Source organism: Nannobrachium achirus, assembly GCF_963921795.1.
Source record: "Nannobrachium achirus genome assembly, chromosome: 4".
NCBI lineage: Eukaryota > Metazoa > Chordata > Actinopteri > Myctophiformes > Myctophidae > Nannobrachium > Nannobrachium achirus.
In genome coordinates, this window is record NC_137813.1 from 33,785,787 (window position 1) to 33,809,696 (window position 23,910).

At 41.7% G+C, this 23,910-nt stretch overlaps 1 protein-coding gene across 1 annotated transcript; it reads left to right on the top strand.

The window, feature by feature from the left end:
- Nucleotides 1-1,200: 1,200 nt before the first annotated feature.
- LOC308282538 (aconitate hydratase, mitochondrial-like) lies at nt 1,201-19,126 on the top strand (the record flags this gene model as incomplete). Its single annotated transcript, XM_080722916.1, has 18 exons — nt 1,201-1,254; nt 4,929-5,071; nt 6,598-6,856; nt 7,131-7,223; nt 8,410-8,568; nt 9,259-9,409; nt 9,692-9,796; nt 10,034-10,125; nt 10,625-10,730; nt 11,923-12,080; nt 12,390-12,463; nt 13,062-13,173; nt 15,381-15,563; nt 16,572-16,667; nt 17,188-17,379; nt 17,673-17,805; nt 18,656-18,777; nt 18,995-19,126. The coding sequence occupies exons 1-18, from the start codon at nt 1,219-1,221 to the stop codon at nt 19,124-19,126; spliced, it is 2,346 nt and encodes a 781-aa protein (XP_080579042.1). The 5' UTR covers nt 1,201-1,218.
- Between the last annotated feature and the right edge of the window lie 4,784 nt (nt 19,127-23,910).

The window sequence follows — 23,910 nt, forward strand, 5'->3', positions numbered from 1 at the left end:
TTTGTGGTTGCCTGTGGTGGGCGAACCATTGCTAAAAATATAAGCTGTGATAGCAACAGAGTCTCTATTGGTGGAGATGGAGGAGGACCCACAGTTTATTGGGTTGCAGTGCCCATGCAGGCAAGTAAAGAGATATGACAATCAACAGGCGTTATGGGTAATGTCGTTTTTGGCTAAATATTATGAACTACTACTTAATTTGAATGAGTTTAAAACTAACTGACGTTCAGCCTATATAGGCCCTAATTCAAGAATTGTACTTGTCACTAAAACCCTCCACAATAGCCTACCGTGTGCAGTGGCAATAGTAATACATAAATAATAAATAATGCCTTCAGCAGTATGTATGACCATATTTAAATGTGGCATTTAAATGTGCAATAATCAAGACACAGCCCTTTTAGCTGTAGAAAAACACATGTGCTATGGCACAGATATATTGTATTGTAGGCTACCTTTTATTATGCATAGTGTTTTAGGACAGTTTTTTTCCTCTTCTGTACTGTGTTCTATTTGTCTGTCAACTATGTTATATGAGTTTTAAAAAGGACCCCAATTGAAACAAGCCCAAAGGCTTTTTTCTATGTAGACTATCCTTTGTTGACCTTGCAACTGTACCTTTTCCTATACAAACTTCTAATAAATGCTTCAATCAATCAAAGACCCATAGAGGTATGGCAGCAACATCAATAGAACAGTAGGTCTATACTAAATATAAACTGTTATACTGAAGCAGCAACCTCTATTAGTGACCTAGCCTACGATTTTATGACAGTGCACCATACTTTGGTAAGTTTTAGTTTTAGGCATCATAAGTGCATTAAAGTCGTAAGTGTCAAGTATTAAGAAAATGTGTGTGTGTGTGTGTGTGTGTGTGTGTGTGTGTGTGTGTGTGTGTGTGTGTGTGTGCGCGCGCGCGTGCGTGCGTGCGTGTGTGTGTGTGCGTGTGCGCGTGAGAGTGTGTTTTAACTTTTAGATACAGTATTCTAAACATTTCATGACGGCATAGCATAGAGTAGACTAAAATAATGTTATTCATTAGTGTGTGCTCGAAACCTTTTCATTTGTAGGAATACCAACACTTTTTAGCTTATGTCGTGTCTCACAATGCGAGAGAGAGCAAAACACAGAGCCATACAATAAACATAACGGGCTCCTATAATGAAATACTCTGTACGTCACATTTCGTCGACAGACGCATCTTTGTCAGTGAACAAAATGGCGTCTTACTGTTTGACTGTCGCTAGGCTGCGGGTAAGAAATCCATATTTTATACATTTACATTTTTAAAACGCATATTTATTTTGAAGGCAAATGTCAAGGTGAAAAATGTGTTCAACGACTTAATGTTGCCATCGTTAACGAAGCAGTGACAGTGTGTGTAAACAATGGCAACCCTAACCCTAACCCTAACCCTTACCCTAACCCTAACCCTAACTAACCCTACCCCTAACCCTACCCCTAACCCTAACCCTAACCCTAAACCTAACCCTAACCCTGCTTCGGAATAGCGGTGTTTCGGAATGGCGGACTGTTGCCGTCCAGGTTGTCGCTTTCCGCTCGGTCACAGTGTCCCCGTTTGACTCCTGAGCGGAGCGCAGTATGTAGCGGCTACCTACACCCAGCTGTTGTGTCCAAGAAGAAGTTACCTTGACTTTATGTCCATTTATATCCAAGTTAACCTAGACAATGATCGGAAGTGTCCATGCAGTAGTTTAAGTTTACAAGGTGGTGATCGCAAGGTTACTGTATTGCCACTTGCGCACTTCTTCAAGTATCTCATCATGAGAGTGGTTCTCAAACCTTTTCATTCAGGACCCCCACATTTTGAAAAGAAATGCCAGGGACCTCCATAAGAGAAGAAGATTGTTACGGCTCTAACCAATTTAATTTTAGGGACCCCAGTTTGACATGCATTAGGCTACTTCGGACGGACCCCTATTTAATGGTATTTCTATCTCTGAGACCCCCAATTTATATTGTAAAATCAATGTTAATTTAACTCTGTAGTACAGTACACTCTCTGAGGTATATACCCATAAGGGTCCATTTGGTTCCTAACTATCATTTAGCTGGGGTCTGGGGACCCCTGGGCGTTCCAGGACCCCACATTGAGAACCAATGTCATAGAAGACCATGATTGATGCAATTCCATGGAATTTGTAGTGTTGTGTTAGCGTGAAATGTGAATTTGCTATCTTGTTTTAATCTTGATTCACCAATAGATTTTGTGATCTTCATATTTGAGGCCAACACCCACCTTTGATTGATCACATTTGGTAGGGGATTTGGTAATTTTATATGGCATCGTTATTTTGGGGTGTTTGTACTCTAAGCATGCAGGATGATGAAACATAATAAATATCAAAATAGCATATTATTGATTTTAGCCTTTCATGGCTAAAATAACTTTTCTCATGTTTTATACAGAGTTATCCTTAGTCAACCCCTTCTATCTTTTAGGTTTATTTTCCAAAGGAATACGAGACATATAACATTTATTGCCATACTGCTGATTGGTTGACTAACTATCCAAATCCAGTATACTTTGTGATAAGTAAAGTGACAATCCAGTATGCTTTGTAGTCTAAGTAAGGTAGGCTATCCTTCTTAGGTCTTGCAATACTGCGACTTGCTTGCCTTGAACTTATGTTATGTGTATTAAAGGTTAGGGTTAATAGGGTGTTACAGTAGACCTAAAGCCTAGTCATCTTAACGTTTATGATAATCACCTGATCTGTGTGGCCAAGTCACATGGTAACCACCACCAGTAAGACTCCCTAATCGGGAGATAAGAGACCGTCAGGTCGCATACACAAACTTTAGAAGGCAGATCCATGTTGATGACATGACTTACTGTATGAATAGGGGCAAAAGTGTGACGTGACGGACATACTGACAGACAGACAGCCGGTGGAGGTTTTGATAGTAACTGCGGTTGCAACAATGATTCGGATTGCTACTGCAACCTTTTCTGAGTCTTTTTATTGCCTTACTGTATGTACTTCTTTTAGCAGGTATTTAGAGTTTATTGCCAGTATAGAGCATCGCAGTTGAAGCCCCACCCCGTCTTTACTCTGGGGTCGGAAGCGTTTTCCCCATTCATTTCTTCCATAGACATTTCATAAAGTATTTATTTAAACGTTTTTAAGCCTCAGACAAGACTGTGTACATCATTATTTTCAAAATTGCGGAAACTACACTCCCAGAATGCATTGCGAATGACACTTGTTTCCTGAAATATATCCCTTAAATCATGCTCAGTTTAGTTATCCAGGCCAGCATATGGCCTGACATGTAGTGATTGTCATCTCTGTAGACGCTCTTATCGTCATCTTTAACACAGTGCATCATATTTGTAAAAGAAAGACACTCGCCCACGGAGTTCTGCTGAAGTGCAATAATCTGCCGGGCAGACAGGGGGCAGTAGCTATTTTCGCGGCAACCGCAAGATATGCAAAAGAAGAAGAATCTCCACCAATCACAAACGTCGATTTCACCGGATGTACAGTTTTAGCAGTATGGGTAATGCAGTTCTTCTCCATGCGATCTTTATTAAAACATGTTTTTACCAAAACTAGAGTGATTGCATACATACTCAGGAGGAGCATATAGAACCATTTTACAACCACCAGCCTAGTGGTAAGTGTACATTGAATTGCTACGACTTTGTGGCTGATAATGAAAAACCCTATGGTGAAAATGAATGGGCAGTTTACTTCCGACACCTCACTGCGATGCTCTAGTCTATGGGATGAAACTCTGTAGCTGTCTTTCTGTCACCACAACATATGCCCGGAGCAAGGTTTTATTGCCTTATATACTTCTCTTAGCAGGTTATTGGGTGAAACTCTGTAGCAGTCTTTCTGAAGCAAGGTTTTACATAGAATGTAAAAGATCGCACCTGTGCTGTGCATGGTATATCAAACATGACACACGTGCATATCTCCTTGTATGGGCCATTCTGTCCGTGACATCAGCTGTGGTGATGTTGGTCTCTGCATACTTTCTAGTCTTGTGTGACATTAGTCATGTGCTTATACGGACATAGGGACCTACACACAAAGCCAGACTTAGGAGCGGTTAGCACTGTTCAGAAATGAAGGACGAAGGGAGCCTTGACTTCAGCCATTCGTTTCTACAGACACGTTTTGAAGCCACTATTTCAGTGAATTCAAATTGATTATCTTGTAATTTCCGGTCCCGAATGGAACGAGAAACAAATGCTTAATTTCTTTTGACTGTTTAGACTAGAAGTGAAGCAAGGGTCGGTCTTCACTCGGTACAACCAGTAGAAGCCCTAGAAGCATAACATACTTTATCATCAATTTAAAATTAATGGGACCATTATTTACAAAAACACATATCATGACAATTGAAATAATACTTTATGCTACTGAAAGCATGACGTTTTTATGATGGTAGGTAATCCAGTCCGGTCAAATGCCCATTGTGTTTAATCGCCTGAAAAGTCTTCTGCAACCAGCAGGAGGGGAAATAGTGACACCCTCTAGGCCATTTATGACAACTGCAGCGTTTTGCCACCTGGGTTCATCCTGCTGCAATCTGCTATTAATAGATAATAATTAGATATTTTGTGCAAAGTTGACATTTTGGCCTGAGGGTGATGCTAGAGGAGTCACTCACGTTTGGGGTTCAACATCCAGGAAGCATAAAGACACGCATCCCGTGTCCCGTTATTTTCAATGAGCAACACCATTGTGGGCTGGACAGAGGATACATTAGGCTTAACTCTGACTTGAGGTTATGTGGGTTCCTTCTTGCATAATCTCATTGTCTTCTTAGTTCTTTCTCTGAACTCCCCCCCTTGAAAGCTTATTGTGTTGTAGAAACGCAATGTATGTTTGCCCAAATTCAGTCATTGTCTTTGTTTTTAATTGGTCTTTTCAAACATCTTTCTTGTGCAGCTCGCCCTTGGCACTGGGGCCAGACGTATTCATGTCTCAGCAGCATTCAGCGCCAAGGCAAAGGTGGCCATGAGCCGCTTTGAGCCTGGCTCAAGCATCAACTATGAGAAGTTGCACAAGAACATCAACATTGTGCGTAAGAGGTCAGCACGCGCACACACACACACTTCTAGTTTTTTACCTTTAATGTTTACATCTATTCTCCTTACTCTACTACTCTCATAGTAAATCCATTGACATTTACACTGTTGATATTTCAGGGCCAGCAGGACTTCACTAGACTAATTATAGATGACCAGACATGCCCCTCTCCCTTATGTAATCACTGGCTATATTCCAGGAACAGTAGCAAGTAGTATTTTGGATAACTGTAGTTACGGCATTGCCGAACGGCGTGAAACTCTATGAAATATTAATATGAAAAATCGGGCAGATCGATTTTTAGGAGTAATATAATAAAAAAACAATTGAGCATAAATCGGCCTCCTGGTGACGTTATTAACACAATCGCTTTTTCAGTGTTTTACTTATTTTTGTGGCACCATGTGGCCAGGATGTAAACAAAGAGCACATGGCTAGGCCATTTCACCCTGATTTTTTTTTTTTTTTTACCTGCGATGCCGATGATGCGTTCCTTAGTGTCCGCAGAAAAAGGCTTGTGTGATCAAAAACGCAATCTGGGAAAATAATGCGAGATAAATGGATTTTCCAAATCCAATAACCTGGAAGTGAAATGGGGGATGACGTGATCACTGATTTCCGGTTGTATTCGTCTCCTAGCAACCTAGCACCATCAATACGTTGGCGAAGAACGCCTTCTAGCATAATCACTGAAAACCAGGGTTTGACGTAGATCTCCATCTTTGGCGGTGAGTGTGTTTACAGGACAATGTGAAAAGGGTGGCATTTCATTACTCTGGTTATTTCAATAGTCCGACGTCCCATTAGTCCACCGTGCGGTTAGGGTTAAGCACCGTCGGACTAATGACACGTCGGAACAACGCTACGCACCTGGCATTTCTTCCTCGGCTTAGAGGGAATATGCATGCAAAGTTTCACGGTAATGGCACGCTGCGTTCATGACTTGAGGCATTTTGTTCAAAACAAGCCATGCCTGCAAACTTTACATGACAATCTTAGCCTATCAAGATGGAATACAAACAATCTGCATATTGTGTTGATCTGATCACCTGGCTATAGAGATAATGTGTACATATTTGCGTGATTTAATGTTCTTGAGTAATATATTTTTTTCTTTTTGTGTGCAAAAAACAAGCTCCTGGTGGCGCTATAACAGGTGCATGTTAAATATTTGGGGCAGAGGTTCTGCTCTGGTAACTATGCAGGGTGTGTGTGCGCACAGTTTCACGTCGATCAGGCCAACGGTGACGGAGATTAGCTGCTCAGAGACTGACAGACAGACAGACAGGGTGCAAAACATTAGCCTCGGCTACGCCTTCAGCCTGGCGGGGGAAATATACAAAAAGCATTCCTAATTATTTAAAGTAATTACTCAACTACTTAAATTAACAACTTGATCCTGCAGGTTTCTTAGAATGTTCAAATTTGCAATAGCTTTTTAGCTGTTTTTATCAGCCCAATGGAAAGCCAGTTCTTAAATCTCAAACTACCTACTCATAAACCTCTCTCCTTCGCTCTACCGCACCAGGCTCAACAGACCCCTCACTCTGTCGGAGAAGATTGTGTACGGCCACCTTGACGACCCAGTGGGGCAGGAGATCGACCGTGGCCGCACATACCTACGCCTGCGTCCGGACCGAGTGGCCATGCAAGATGCCACAGCTCAGATGGCTATGCTTCAGTTCATCAGCAGTGGCCTTCCCACGGTGGCCGTTCCTTCCACTATCCACTGTGATCACCTGATTGAGGCTCAGACTGGAGGAGTTCAGGACCTGCAGAGGGCTAAGGTATATGGTCAATATGGTTTGAAATGCTTTTATTATTCTTATACTTTTTGATTGGGCCCTAAATGCTGATACAAAGCTGTATGATGTGATTATGCTTCTTGATTTTCACTGCTATGATTTGATCCAAAACTTTGGATTGTTTTATTCATTAGTCCCAGATTGTAGCTTTAACGACACATTTATTCTTCAAGGGTAATACAAAAGGATGACTTTTACCCCCAAACACTGTGTCCTTAAATTAAGCCCTAACTGCTCCCTGTTTCTTCTCACCCAGGAAGTGAACCAGGAGGTCTACAACTTCCTTTCATCTGCTGGAGCCAAATATGGTGTTGGATTCTGGAAACCAGGCTCTGGGATCATCCACCAGGTACAATGCTGTGAATTAACTCATTGACTGCTAACATGTTTTTCAAAAGATGCCCACAGTTGTCCTGGAGTTGGAAAATAATCCCTGTCCACTCGTGATGATCCACTCAAAAGATATTCGTTTTTGCGTTCACCTTGTCCCATAAACTAACTAACTAATAACACTATCAAGTTCGGATTACGTCATCAACGTGTCAGGTGACCTTCCAGTTACCCTGGAAATAGTCTCGCGTAGCCAGACAACTACTCCACAATCTCCGAATGCTATATAGTCTGGAACAGCAGCTTCCCGAACGGCGAGTATCAGAAGTAGCCAGTGCTGCACTGAACTGTAGTCCCATTGGAAACATAACAGAAACACAATAGCTCAGACAAAGTCATTCGAGCGGCCTATTCTTGTTATGAGTGTATAGTTTAAGAAAACGTTTGAAAACAACATGGAAGTAACACCAACAACACCAGAGAAAGACGAAATAATGCCCCCAAAAATAAAGAAAGGAGACTTAACGCTTCCAGTAGGACATGTTATTGCTACTGCACCAAGGGAGCGGTTGCGTCACATCCGCTTTATCTCGCACTCATCATTTCTTCCCCGGTTTGCCAGACTGTATGCCGGGAGCATTTGGCCAAATCGCGGAGGCAACAGTCTGGCCACGCGAGACTACCCTGGAAATAATTGGTGATCCATAAGCTAGCGAACAGTGCCATCCAGATTCCAGCATCACTTTCACCACTCGTCCCATAGACTAACACTAACTCGGAAAAGCTGTTTTTGATTGGGTGACATCATCAACGTGTCAGGTGACCTTCCAGTTACCCTGGAAATAATTGGTGACCCCTAAGCTAGCTATAGGGAACAGCGCCATCAAGATAAACATCTCGTCAAACTCGACAGTGGCAGTCTGGACCATTGAGAATAACTCGTGCACCTCGGTTTACACAGCTGCCCTTTGGATGAACGGTAGATCTTTGGTTACCCATGTTAGGCTGACACTCGCATAACACACCCCCTTAGACCAAAACATGAGATACTTTTAAGGACTTTCCTATTTGTTATATATATATTGTTTTGGGGGGGGGGCTAATGTTACAAATGTAATCAAATTCATTTCTAATAGTAAGCTAGCGACATAACACACCTTACAGGATTGTAGAAGTGTAACAATGCCTGTTTCTTCATTGAACAGATCATTCTGGAGAACTATGCGTATCCAGGAGTGATGCTGATTGGCACAGACTCTCACACGCCCAACGGAGGTGGGCTGGGATCCATCTGTATCGGTGTGGGTGGAGCTGATGCTGTGGATGTCATGGCTGGAATCCCGTGGGAGCTCAAATGTCCTAAAGTTAGTCCTCAAATTTGTCTCCCTTTGTATTTATAAAATTCCATTGAGTTTCTTTCTTTTATGGTTTAGTTTGGTTAGTCAAGGGCCAAGAAGCCAAGAGCCGAGATATGATTTGCACTGTGTGTGTGTGTGTGTGTGTGTGTGTGTGTGTGTGTGTGTGTGTGTGTGTGTGTGTGTGTGTGTGTGTGTGTGTGTGTGTGTGTGTGTGTGTGTGTGTGTGTGTGTGTGTGTGTGAGTGTGTGTGAGTGAGTGAGACCGTCTGTCCGTCTATCCGTCTGTGAACAGCTAATCTCCGGCACCGGTGGACGTAAAACTGTGCACAGTGCACACACACACTCCCTGGATGACAGAGCAGAACCTTTGCCCCAAAGTTTTCAGAACCTCCTGTTATAGCGCCACCAGGAGGCTGATGTTTGCGAAACACATTCTTTTTATATTACTCCCTACAGATTTTGTCCAAACATCACATCATTTGGTACACATGATCTAATCATGTGATCGAGACTAATCTGTATTTTTTTTTGATATTCCATCCTGATTGCCAAATTCCGAAAATTGCTGGTCCACCCACCATAACCTACCTGACCTGGTGGAGACCTGTGCTCTGTAGAGCACTTTTTATTTATTTTTCATAACATTTTGAAACATAAATCTTTTCCATTTCTCTAATGTTGTTGGCTCTTTCTTCAGGTGATTGGGGTAAAGCTGACAGGCAGCCTGTCTGGCTGGACTTCTCCCAAGGATGTCATCCTGAAGGTGGCTGGCATCCTGACTGTGAAAGGAGGAACTGGCGCCATAGTAGAGTACTACGGGCCTGGAGTCGACTCCATCTCCTGCACTGGTGAGCATGAAATACAGCATGAGCATTTGTGAAATAAAACTAAAGGAAACCCTGTGGGTTTTGAAAGTGATGCATTTTAAATGGGAGAGAATGGATTTCCTTTTAAAGTGAGCCAGTGACTGAAGCCCAGGCTTTCATCTGATTACAGGAAAAAGTTGGAAATGCTTTTATTTTATTTTTCTCTTGTCTCTTATAAATCAGTTGGTAGATTCATTGTAGTGATTTTATATTGTCTGATTGACTTTGAGCAATGAATGATGTTTTTTTTCTCTTGACGTCCAGGTATGGCCACTATCTGTAACATGGGCGCTGAGATTGGAGCAACCACCTCTGTATTCCCCTACAACCACCGCATGAGGACATATCTTGAGAAGACCGGCCGTGGAGGTCAGCCATAATAAACAAGCATTCTTGTTTCAGATGCTGTTATCTGTCCCCTCTACGCCATCACTTTCCTGCAAATCGCAGGCACGGCGTTGGGTTTAGTTTTGAGGGGGGTGGGAGTAAATTTTCTTTATAATAACTTGCTCAAAATAGGCTGAACGTGGTTAAAGTCTAGATGTAATTCCTTCTATGTGGCCACAATCTTATTTTCTATCTTTGTGTCTCTGACTGTCCTCTCAGCGATTGCAGAGGTGGCTGATGAGTTCCAGGATGATCTGAACCCTGATGAGGGCTGTGAATATGACCAGATCGTTGAGATTAACTTGGATGAGGTGAGACCCTACAGAAACATGCTTTCTTTCGTATATACTAGTCATACAGGTTGTAGAATGAAAACAGGGGTGTTTTGGCTCTATTTCAATGTGTGGATTCATGTGGAAGACAAACGGTTTCCCATTTATTTCAGTCAGCCTCATCTGTTGCCGGAGCACGAACATTGTTGCTTAGAAATGCAGTAAAAAAAAGATTTGTTCAACTTTTGTCCAACGTAGCTAAATGGGTAGAGAGCCCGCCAGGGGAGCAGAATGTCCCAGGTTCGATTCCAGTCCCCAGCAATGTGTTGAGGTGTCTCTGAGCAAGACACTTAGTCCCATACAATGCATGTCCCACATTGTTGTTGTCTAATTTGTGCCAATGTTAACCAGTTAAACCAATGAATGAAATGGAGCTGAGTTGGCTCGTGCTTGGGCTATTTTTTGGCGAATGTTCACCCAGAATTGGGGGACTGAGGGTAACTACATGGTCTGCTCCTCTTCCTCTTCTCTCTGGCAGCTGAAGCCCCACATTAACGGGCCCTTCACCCCCGACCTGGCCCACCTTGTGTCTGAGATTGGAGCCACAGCTCAGAAGAATGGCTGGCCCCTGGAGGTGAAAGTTGGTCAGTATCTAATGACATAGATATTGTTACCATATTTAGTTACTGCCTGGTATATCTGTAATGCTTCGTCCTGTGAAATTGGATATTTTCTTCTCTTGTTTTCTATAAGATGTTTTATTGACCAGATGATCATGCCATATACAGTAGCTGATGCCTTTGCAGAGAGAAGTATTCACAGAGAATGCTAGCTAAATAGAAGATGTTTACAGTCTGAGATAATTAATCAAATGGCATTCCAAATGTGTAATCTGTAAAAACAAAGTCTTTCTGGTCCCCTTTGCTGAATTATCCACGTCAGATTGATATACACAAGCTGTTGCTGTTGACCATATAGGTTCAAGCCTGAAGGGCTGATTGATACCCTATTATTTTTGCACAGGTTTTTCTCCTTCTGCTGTGGTTTTGCATATTTCCATGAGTTGGTAAAATCGGATAATAGGGGGTGGTACAAGTTACAATAGTTTGTCCAATCATAACAAAACTCACATATCACCGTTGAATCGTGTGTAATTTTGTTTAATATTTCAAATCGAACAATAGAGGACCACATCAGTTCCTAACGCATGCAGGGGCCTGGCACAAATTTGTCCATAAGATATTCACAGTTTGTCCAGACATCATCAAACTTGCTGGATGTTTTTAATTAAGCTGTTGACTTGAAACATGTTTCCAACATGCTTTTGAAATTGAACACATGGCCCTTTGAAAAAATAAAAAAAGTTAAACCGGAGATATTGGGGATAGTGCTGAAAAAGGGCGTCATCCAGCACATTTGGCTGTAAATGGATGAGCGTCTTTCTTGGATGGTTTTCTTTCAGAAAACCATCAAAAAACCTTCAAATGTCTAGACCCCTGGCAGATTTCAACTTCTAACAGTCCGTGTTGGCTTAGATTTGGCTATAAATTAATGAGTGCCTGTCTGATCGTAATGAAACCTGTTAAAACTTTCAAATGTCTCAAGAGCCCTCGCAGCTTTCAACTTCTAGCAGTCTGTGTTGGCTTCAACCCCTGAATTGCCTCTTTGTTGCTATATTTCCTATTGCTCTTGTTGTAGGTCTTCTTAACTATTATACTGCTATCCTTGTCTCCGCCAGGCCGGAAGTCATGGCCGAGACTGTTTTGCACCTTGTCCATCTGTGTGTTAGTATTGTATCTAATCTGACTCCCTCTGGTTTATATGTGACTTTTCTAGGTCTAATTGGCAGCTGCACCAACTCCAGCTACGAGGACATGGGCAGGGCAGCCTCTCTGGCCAAGCAGGCTCTGGACAAGGGTCTGAAATGTAAGGCTCAGTTCACAGTAACCCCTGGATCTGAGCAGATCCGTGCCACGATTGAGAGAGATGGATATGTGAGTTTAATGAGCTGTTATCCATGAACTCCTAGGCTGGTTTTAAAACTATTGTTCATTTTTGGGAGGGTGGTGAAACTCTGGAGAATTGTAGTTTATTTAAGACTAGTAGTTCCAATAGTTAAATTAATAGATTCTTAAATAATTTTATTTATGTCCCCTTGAGTGTGTCTCTAGATTGCACAACATTGAGAATGAAATACAATTTAGGGTCTTATAATAATTTCAATGTTTACTGGATCTTTTCCCATTGTGTTGCATTGCAAATGTAATAACGTTTGGGGGATTTACAATGTTTTACATTCCCAGGTGAAGATCTTGAGTGATGTAGGAGGAGTGGTCCTTGCCAATGCATGTGGACCCTGCATTGGTCAGTGGGACAGGTGCGTACGCTACAGTATGAGCTTGTTGGTTGGAGTTTTTTTTTACCTCATTCTTAATTTATTTGTCCCTCTTTACTACGTTTGAACGGTCTGTACTGAGTGAATAAGGGATATATGAAGCTTGACGATGAAGCAGAAAAAAATAAAACATGCGCATAGGGATGGGACGACAAGCGATATTATCGTTTATCGTGATAAAAAACACTCAATAATCGTATCGTGGAGATTTAATTTATCGTGATATCGTCCTCCGTCATGCACTAGCTGGGTTCAATTCACCTTTTATTTGCAGAGCTGCATGTCCGGTACCACTGACTATAATTGGTAAAAGGTACTTATAATATACGTACTACAGACTGTACAGTATGTCTTTTTTTTCACTCTATCAAATGTCTTTGCCAAACAATAGCCTGCTATTAGATCTGCTATTTTTTGGCAAATGTTCCGCCCGGGATAATGGACTTTGATTATCGCGATAATATCGTAAATCGCGATTTATTTTCTCACAATAATCGTGATATGAAATTTTCATATCGTCCCATCCCTACATGCACATGAAGCGGTTACTGACCTCGCCATATGCTTCTGTCTTCTTCAGGAGAGATGTAAAGAAAGGAGAAAAGAACACCATCGTCACGTCCTACAACAGGAACTTCACATCTAGGAATGATGCCAACCCTGCCACCCACGCCTTCGTCACCTCCCCCGAGGTCAATAGAAAATAGTAATAAAAGTTATGATCTGACTTGTGCTGCCTGGGCAGGCTTTAAAGCTTTTTGGGATTGAAGCCTGAGGTGTCCAGTGCTTTTCTAATTATGGGTTGATAATATTATGGGCTAATAATAATAACATTTGGTCCAAAACTTCACAATTAAGTGAGGAAACACAGCCTGTTCTGAACCAAAGCAGACCCAAAGGTATCTATTAGAGTTGAATACTAATATCAAAAAGTGCACAGCACACCAGTCCTTATGAGGTGCCAGCCAACGGAACAAACACTATAATTAAAAAAAGAGTGTAGCCGCACACTCGTAGCTGCCGATGCATATATTTATTAGGACACAGAAATGTCCTAATATATGCATCGGCAGCTACGAGTGTGCGGCTATACTCTTTTTTTAATTAATCTATTATAGATAGATAGATACTTTTATTATCCCAAGGGGGAAATTCAGTTGTCCAGTTGTAGCATAGCAGTATACAGTTATTTACAAAGTTACAGAGAAGTAAGAAAAAAGATAGATAAGAGAAAAAAAAAAAAAACAAGAGCAGTACAGTACCAATAAAGAGAAGGTGCATCAATAGAGGGGGCGAATAATATATAAGTATATATACATAAAGTGTCTTACAAAAAGAGACCGTAACAGTCAATGCTAGTTAGTGCAACAAGTATCTCACTGTCATTGTTAAACAAAGCAGAATACTCAGAAACTACCAACACAACCTAATAGTGCAATGTCAAAAATCAGTGCGAAAAAAACAAAACAAAAAAACAGCTCAGAGAAGAAGAAACTAGGGAGCGTGTCACCGCAAGACGCACATAAGCACTCTCCCTGGAAGGTCCTTAGGGGTCAAAGTCAATACAGCAATAGTTCCGTAAGTCTAAGTTAGGAAGGAAGTCCTTTTCAATCGTCCGTTATGTGTCTCGTTGTACAGCTTAAGGGCGGCCGGTAAAAAAGATTTTCCTAGTCTCTCACATCTCCGTCTGGGTAGGCAAAGTGGTTGTTTCCTCTCTTACTCCAGTAACTGGTGATCTCCAGATGGAGGGGGTGAGAGGAGTTCTCCAAGATGGAATCTAGCTTCCTCGCTGTTCGCACCCTGGTTACTTCTTCCACCCCCTGCAGAGAGGACCCAACGACAGAGCCTGCTTTCCTCACCAGTCTGTTTAGGTTAAACGTGTCACCTGCTCTGTTGTTGCCACCCCAGCATGTTATACCAAAAAAGAGGACACTTGCCATGACAGACTTGTAGAACATCTGTAACATCCTATTGCACACACCAAACGATCTCAGTCTTCTCAGGAGGAACAGCCTGCTTTTTCCCTTGCTGTGAATCGCCTGCGCGTTGTCCGACCAGTCCAGTGAACTATTCAGGTGTACTCAGAGGAATTTGTAGTTATCCACGAGCTCAACCACCTCTCCGTTAATGGTGCTTGGCACCGGGGGGACTCTCTTGGAAGTACGGAAGTCCACCACCATCTCCTTGGTCTTGCTAGCGTTGAGCCTGAGATGGTTAGCCTCGCTCCACTGCACAAAGTCCCTCACCACACCATCGTGCTCAGCCGTGTTGTCACCCGAGATCTTGCTGACCACCACGGTATCATCTGAGAACTTCTGCAGATGACAGGTCTTGGAATTGAAGCGGAAGTCCGATGTATAGAGAGTGAACAGGAAGGGTGAGAGCAGAGTTCCTTGAGGGGCCCCGTGTTGCTCACCAGCACATCAGACCGACAGCTCTGCAGTCTCACAAACTGTGGTCTTTCTGAAAGGTAGTCTGTGATCCATGCCACAAAGCCCTTGTCCACCCCCATCAGCGTAAGCTTTTCCGCAATTATTAGAGTTGACCATGGCATGAACATTGTGCACTAAAATGCACAAATATATAATAGTAATCTCATGAACATTCATTCAATTCTTAAAATGTCATGTATTATTTTATTCCTCTTTTATGCTGTTTATTATTCATCTATCAAGCTCGTATTATGGTCCCAGGGTTGTTCTGTAATTTTCTCTCTTTGCTGCATTTTGTTCGCTACATGTATCACAGTGCTGCTTGTAAAGAATGTTGAATTTTAAGCCTAATTCATACTTCATGGTACAGCAGTAACTTGTAGATACAGTATGTGATTTTGAAAATTGTGGTTATGATATACATCATTCAAGAACACTTTGTTACTAATCTTACCCTTGTTTCCTAGATTGTCACTGCTCTTGCCATTGCTGGCACCCTCAACTTCAACCCTGAGACTGACTACCTGACAGCCGCCAATGGAGAGAAATTCAAGCTGGAGCCCCCCTCTGGTGATGAACTCCCCACCAAGGACTTTGACCCCGGCCAGGACACCTACCAACACCCACCAGGCGATGGCAGCTCCGTCCAGGTGATTTCACTTTTTCAAAGGTGGAGACAATTTAGGCTTATCCAGAGCAACATACTAGTGTGAAATCAGAGTAAATGGCATATGGACCCTAGTAAACAAATGAAATGGTAAATAGTCTCACAAGTAGAGTGCTTTGAAGAAACTAGGATGCCAGGTAAGCATCAAACCTAGCATCTAAACAACATGCTAACTTGCTATTTTATTAGCATTTGTGGTCAAGCAAAAACAAATCTAAATAACAAAATGTGAACAAGTATCCAACATAGACCTGTATAGTATAACTACCACCTATCCAAAAAGAAAATGTGACAAAGCACTCAGGCCAAAAAATATATAAGTTGCAGGCACACAACATGAATAATTCATATCACTCTTTAATAATGTATTTGGTATAATATATGCATGATCTTAAAATACTGTATGTTTTTTTCGTCTACTGTCTTTGAGAAACAAGCAGTCCTCTTTCCTTTGACTCAGAGAGGTCTTTTTTTGTACCTGTGCACTGCTTTTAACAATCACACAGTAATTTGATAAATATGCCTTGTTCCATTAAGGATGATGAGTACCTAAAGTATATATTAAATATCTATTGTATGATGGTAAAGGAGAAAAAGGTTTGTTTGTGAGAGCAGACGTGTCGTTTGGTTTGAGAGGGAGGAAGTCAGGTTTGAGATATCGTGGCTATTTATTGAGGCATCGACCTACGCATTGCGGTCCACACATGTCTTCACCAGGGTATCAATTTGCACTTGAGTACTCCTATAGGCACCTCCCGGCTTACATGACAAAGACATTAATGACGGAAAGGATGTCAATGTTTTATCTGCAAGTACATTGGCATCTTCCTCTCAAAATGCAGTTTGTGATGCACAGTAAAAAAAGCCTCAGTGTTCATTAAAGTCTAAATCTACCATTTGTTTGTTAAATTAACTTTTAATGATTTTCCTGTGTTAGAGGCACTCAGAGCCCTTTTATTTAATGAATGAATGTGTATTGAACGTCTAAAAGGTGGATGTGAGCCCCTCCAGCAACCGTCTGCAGCTGCTGGAGCCCTTCGACAGGTGGCACGGCAAGGACCTGGAGGACATGAGGGTCCTCATCAAGGTGAGGAGAGAGGAATCCGCATCATTTCATTTTAAAACAAAGAAAAAACATAGATGGAGGAATTGTTGTCATCGTCAGCATTTGCTGTGAAAGCAGATGCCAGAGTTGACATAGTAACACAGAAGATACTGTCACACGATACCTTTACAATAGAACCTCACATAGAGCAGAGGACGGTGCAAGACACAAAGAGGACGGCGCAAGACACAAAACTGTGACTAAAAGCATCAACTTGTATGAATGAGGCATCACTAAATTAATAGTTTGATGTGAAATATTTGATGTATTTTTCATTCAATTTTCGCTTATTCATCACGCATGAACCCTGCCACATCAAATTAATGATATATTGAACGACTATGATGTGATCTCATTATTACTGAATTTCCCCCTTGGGATAATAAAGGTATCTATATCTATTATATTATAATATGTTTTCGAACTTTTTCCTCCTCCTCCCACCTTATTCAATTCTACATCTCGTCCTTCCGCTCCTCTTTCTTTGCCTTTTCCTTGACAGGTGAAAGGCAAGTGCACCACAGACCACATCAGCGCCGCTGGGCCCTGGCTGAAGTTCCGCGGCCACCTTGACAACATCTCCAACAACATGCTGATTGGCGCGGTCAACTTCGAGAATGACGGCATCAACAAGATCAAGAACCTGCTGACTGGGGATTACGGAGGTGTACCAGACGTGGCTCGTCATTACAAGGTGAGTCCCACTAAGCACCTGAACCTTTTGGGTCCATTTGGTTCCATTTGTACACTCATCTGAGTTAAATTAACACAAAGGATTTTAATGACTGCATACCTGCTTAATTGATAACAAATATAAAAATAGCAGAACTACAAGCTCACAATGCATCGCGATACGATGCATTGTGAGCTTGTAGATCGCCTGATTTTGGCACACAACATCGTTACATAAATCAGACTTTTCTCACTCTGCCCTTTACTTCCCCCACCAATACCTCTGTGATCTCATCTTATGGCCTCCTGCCCCAGGCTAATGGAGTGAACTGGGTTGTGGTTGGAGATGAGAACTATGGAGAGGGTTCCAGCAGAGAGCATGCTGCCCTGGAGCCCAGGCACCTGGGAGGACGCGCCATCATTGTCAAAAGCTTTGCCAGGATTCACGGTGGGTTGGTGAGGGATTTGAAAAATAATCTAAATTAACACATCATCACACACATAATTCTGTTTGGAGACACTCCAGTTATTATAATTCAGTTCAGTTACCCATATTGTTAAAGATGCCTTCTCTTTGAAAGGCAGACGTAGACAGAGAATATATAATTTCACTTTGAAAAGTCAAATTTATTGTTTTGCTCATGGAGCAATGACCACTATCACTGTCAGTGACAAATATCCCCAATTTTTGCTTATTTTTCACACAGTGACAGAAGCGTTGTCCTTGTTTATGGGGAAATGGGGAGGATTGCATATGGGCAAGAACCTTATCTTGATTCTTGACACTGTCTGAGAAATCTTCTTAGGAAAGGTCAATCAAGGATATCCTCACCACATAATACTGTACATAGATCTGTGAGTAGATACGCTTGGTACATTCCATTTACAAGTAGGAGATTTCAAGGTTTTCAGCATCACCTGGGCTCAAGGAAATCGATTTCACCTATGTTTGCGGTCTTGGATTTTATGAAGTTTTAATGGAGGCCGCTAAATCATCATGAGACCTGTTGCACAAGAGAATGAGACAGGCCTGGAATCAATAGAATTCTCTCTCTCTCTCACGCGCACATTCATAATGTGTGCATTGTTCTCAATGACCTTGTGTTGCACGTAATAGAGCCATTCTACTCAAGCAGAGAGCCCTTCTCTGTTTACTAAATGGGAGTTAAATATGAGACATGTCACCACCACCCTCCCTACCTGCTTCCTTTTCTTCTTTTTACCCTTTCTATTCTACCATCACTTTAGTCTTAGCTTCCTTTTTCCCTTCCATTATATTCTGTATCTCTTTTCCACAGAGACCAACCTGAAGAAGCAGGGCCTGTTGCCTCTGACCTTCACTGACCCCAGCGACTATGATAAGATCCGCCCTGACGACAAGATCTCTATCACAGGACTCAAATCTTTCGCTCCCGGCAAGGTGAGCAGCCTTCAACACCACACACCTCTAATCCTTTTCTCAAAGGCTATGGTTCAATATAAAGTACACCATGGCCCAATGTAGCCTTCACTAAAAGCTGTACATACTGTACCTCATACAGTATGGGCATAACTAAAATTATACCTTTGAGGAAAAGGGAAGGAATCTGGAATAAATACCCCACAAATCATCTCTGTGTCTCACTTTCTTCCTTTAGCCCCTGACGGCAGTGATCAAACACAGTGATGGTAGCCAGGAGTCTATCGCTCTAAACCACACCTTCAACGAGACACAGATCGAATGGTTCCAGGCTGGTTCTGCCCTAAACAGGATGAAGATGCTCCAGTAATTGGATGAGAGCAGAGAGGCGGTGGCCTGAAGGGGTGGGCCTTTATAGTGGTTCTGAAGGGGGCGGCGCAGTCCCGGAACATATGCTCCTGGAGACGCTAAAGGGGAGGGGCTTCACAAGGAGGAGGAGATGATAGGGAATGGTAGATGGATGATAGATTTTATTTTCAGGTCTGTGTAGGATGGTAGTGGTTCTCAACCTTTTCAGGCCGCGACCCCCAAAATAATCATATTTTAACTGGGGACCCCCTCCACCCTGACGACTGACGAGCACTAAGAGTTGAGGAATAACATATTTTGTATAACAGTTTGTGAAAATATTAGATCTACATGCTCACAACGCCTCAGTGTTGTGAGCATGTAGATCGGCTATTTTCACAATTTTCTGCCTCTAATATTTGACAATTTGGCAAATGTTTAATTTAAATTGTCACTTTAGAAATGTGCAGATACCCCTTAAACTTTATGTTGGTTTGTTTACTGTTGAGAGAGAAAACAATGTTGCACATTAAGCTAATCATCTGGGGACCCCCCAAAACAGTTTGGGGGTCCCGACCCACACGTTTAGAAGCACTGGTGTAGGAGACAAGCACCACAATCAAAAGATGACACACACACAATGTCGCTGTACAGATGAAAAGCGCACACGTACACACACACACACACACACATATGAAGATTACTGAAAAAGCAACACCATTTGGCTATACCAACGCACTACACCCAAACACGCACAAATCCACATCAACACTGGCATCGTTTTTGTCTGCTGCACTCAGCATAAAGTGTCACTGTTCTAGGCAGCATTGGTAATGTTGGCAGCAATCATTGGCTCTGTTTTAATTTGCCAGGCTTTGTTGTTTGAGATTGTAGCATTGTACCATTCTGTTCACTCCAACCACACACTGGCACGCACGCATGTGCACACACAAACAATCACGCTAGCTCATACTCCTTCCATCTGTTTCTGTTCATGCGTGTCTCTGATGTTTTAAATCACTCCATCCAAAGCAGTTCAATAAGCTTTTGAATTTAGTTCTATGTTGATTGTACAACTTCCACCAAGATGTGTAATGTCATGTAGATTTGATGTGGTTTTCTGTAAACCTAATGGTAAAGAAAGAGTCCTAATGGCCCTTAATTAGCCATCCACTGCCCATTAAGTGGATTTTTACTGTAGTCAGTCATCACTGGATTTTGCTAGCTGTTATTGACAACAAGCAAGTCTCCACACTGTCACTGAATGAGTAATTGGAGTAGGAGACCTTATGCCTGAATGAATTTAATGTGTTGTGGTTCACTTTCTACAGTCACTTTTCTGTTTCTAAGGCTTTTCTAGCACGAAAGAGAGGGAACTTTTTGATAATGGATACTGCCACAATATTGTCAGTTTTTGCCCATTAAATGTACTTCAACACCTCTGCATCGGAGGTGTTGTGAGTATACTAGTGTATGGCTCTAAAAAAAAAAAAAAAGTTTTCGCATTTGAGTGTGGAAACTTTTTTTTTGAGTGTGGAAAATGTGTAGTTTTGCTCCAGTTTGTGGTTCGCGGTTCACGCCACTCTTCAGCCAACACTCCATTGTTGGTATGCTCCATTTCCTGTGGCTCTTCCCATGGTCTTTCTTTCTCTTCCTCAGCTGTTGCATGACTCATACAGTAGGACTGTTGAACCAGAATACAACCTGCTGCTGTGTTTGTGTTGGTCTAGCCAAAATTGTCTCTTCTATCTGGGGTTGTACCCCGTCCATTCATTAGCGCCGAATATGCATGCTCGATCCTATCAGATCCATGTCTATCCATGTCCCCCATCTGCCTCTTGTCCTGTCTCTCTTTAGGCTATCACTCCAGTCCTGACCCTGATATAGGGATTGTGTTTTGTGTCACTAGTTGTTAATGGGAGATATGGAGGATGTTTGTGTTTGAAATGATTGAATTCGTCTTTGTCAGCTTAGGGATTGGTCTCTCATCAGTAGCCTCGGGAGAGACCGTGTCTTCTTATAAAAACTTAACGCACAATTAAGTGTTCAGTCACACCTGTACACTAGGCACTGTGTAATATTAGGAATGTAGTTGTATGTGTGCTTTGCCATGCTTTATTTTATTTTTTTTACAATTCTTTCCATCGTTTATTTTTCTTCCAATTATTGATTCCATTGTGTTATATAGTCCCTTTGTCTGCTACTCCTACATTTTGTCCTGTGGCATTGTCAATCACGTGTCTCCTCTGATACATGTGATGTCAATCAAGTCTGTTTGTATGGATGCCCGGCAAGCCAGAGGCACCGCAGAGGATTCAGACCCCTAGTCTCTTCTGTGTTCCCTGAGTGTGTCATGCTTTCTTTATCCTTTGCATATACAGTGTGCTGTATTATATACCACTCCTTATAGTGTGGGGGCCTTAAGGGGAGCAAATGCTAATTTTGTGCAAATTTGTCTTAAAGCGCCAAATTTTGCACAGATGTAGCCATCACTTTTCATCACTAAGCCATCGTTTTCTGGGGCCATTTGTAGCCCAAGGAATGTTATTTTGTGCAAAACAAATGCTTGCAATGGATTCAGCATCATGACAACCCCCTTGTTAGACCCCTCACATCCTACTTAAATACCCAGAAAAAAAGTTTTCCTGGGTATTTTCCTCCTGTATAGAAAGTCGATGGAGCCCAACTTGATTTGACCGCTGTGGCGACCCCGAAGGTTGCAAACTCGGGCGCCCTAGCTAAATCATTAGAGCATGCCCTGGGCTACATCTGCAAAATTTGTCGCTTTAAGACAAATTTGCACAAAATTAGCATTTGCTCCCCTTAAGGCCCCACACTATTAACAATCCTTGGGTCTGATATTCTTTGTGGCTGAGATGCGAAAGTGTTAATATGTTTGGTACAAAGAACAATGATTAACTCTCATTTGGTGTTGATGTTGGCCTACAGTCTTGCCATGCCATGACATGCCACTTAAATTATGTTTTCTAATGTTTCTATTTGCACTTGTGGCTGGTTGGGTTGGCGCTACTGTATTCAATGTTTTGTTTCTGATCACCACATCATGTAAAAAGTCTGCAAATATTTTCCAGTCTCCATTAACTTCTGCAGAATTAAATAATTATTTTGAATGACAAATGAAAGACAAATCCCAGAGCATATAGATTTTGGATCTATGTGTAAATGGTGGGATATACAGTGTAGGTTCACTTTGTATAGCGGTGTGTATATACTAAAGAAAAAAAGATATATATATATTATGTAGCAGGAGCGAGAGATGTGCTTTATCCTGTCTGTTTAAATGCAGAGCCTTCCACTCTGTGTGACCCCTTTTGTAATATTATGTTGTGATATCTTAACCAAGTGGATTTGTTGGCTGTCATTCTTCCTTCCCTCAGTTTATTTGGGTTCTCCAAAACAGCTTAACATGTGAATTGTGGGTTAAGAGTGAACAGTGATGTGAGTTGATGCTCAAAAATGTGTTCTGGAACTCCGAACACTTGTACTGAATGACAAAGTGTCTCTTGGTATGTTGCTGCCTGACAGACGTCATGGGCGATATCTGGATATAGTTTGAAAAGAAAAGAGAGTGTTATATTTTTATAAAGGTGATAAATGAGTTGTTTTTTTGCTTATGTTCATAAAGTCGTTTCAGATATGATTTTAAAAGGTGATGGTCCTAGATAAAGATGTTCGTTTTCTGATGGTCACTAAGCTTTATGTGGGGACAGTTTTATAAGCTACATGTTACTTGCTGTAAACCTTTCCTCCATCTCAGCAAGAAAACACACATTGCAGATTAAATAAAAATTCTCCAGTTAATATTGCAGTAATCGCCACAGATGCCTCAAAAAAATTGGTCATGATGCAATCTTCTGTCTCAAAAAGTGTGATGTTACAAATCTTTATGGTTGCTAAAATAATATACATGTGTTATACATTGCTGTTCACTGGTTCAAGTTGCTAATGCATTAACATGCATGCCCAGTGTGTTGTTTTGTAATTGGGTGTGCTTCATTTGGACAGGATATCTTGGATGTACTTTAGATGAACTATTGAAGATGTATTTCTCTAACCAGGTTCTTTTCTTTCATGTAGGCCTATCTTTGACAAATAAATGAGAACTGTAACAATTTGAGTCAAATCAGCTCAGCTGTTGTAACTACTAAATGCCCTCCACTGATTTACTCTATAGTTTTATGTTGATTTTGTAAATGTAGGTGATTTTTGAATGCTTGAAGGTGTAGGCCTATAACCTGCAAGTGCAACATAAATGAGAGCTCCCATAACATTTCCAATAAAAAGTGGTATAGGCTACATACTTAATAAAGATAAAGCTACATTTCTGAAGTGGATATTGTCTTGTTTTGTTGCTCGTCGAGCAGCATTTGCATCGTGCTGTTTGAGTAGATAATTACAGTGTGTACAGTACACACACACACACACACACACACACACACAATTCGTGAATATTTTTGTAGATGGTTGGTTGATCACACACACACACACAATTCGTGAATATTTTTGTAGATGGTTGGCTGATCATGACGTGTGCTGTGGGTACAATGATGGTTGCGATACAGCCATGGGTTGGGCATACATCATGCCTACATACGATGTATTGAAAGCAGATGTAGTCCTCATGCCAGCCAGTGAGGGGCAGCAATGCCCTTAAATTCGAAAGGAAGAAGACACTGGTACATGCCGATGATAACTTCCTGTCGAAAATAAAACACGTGAAGTGGTGGCTTCATGTTGATTTTGTTGAAGATTCTTGCAGTTGCGATTTTCTAAGACTACCACTAT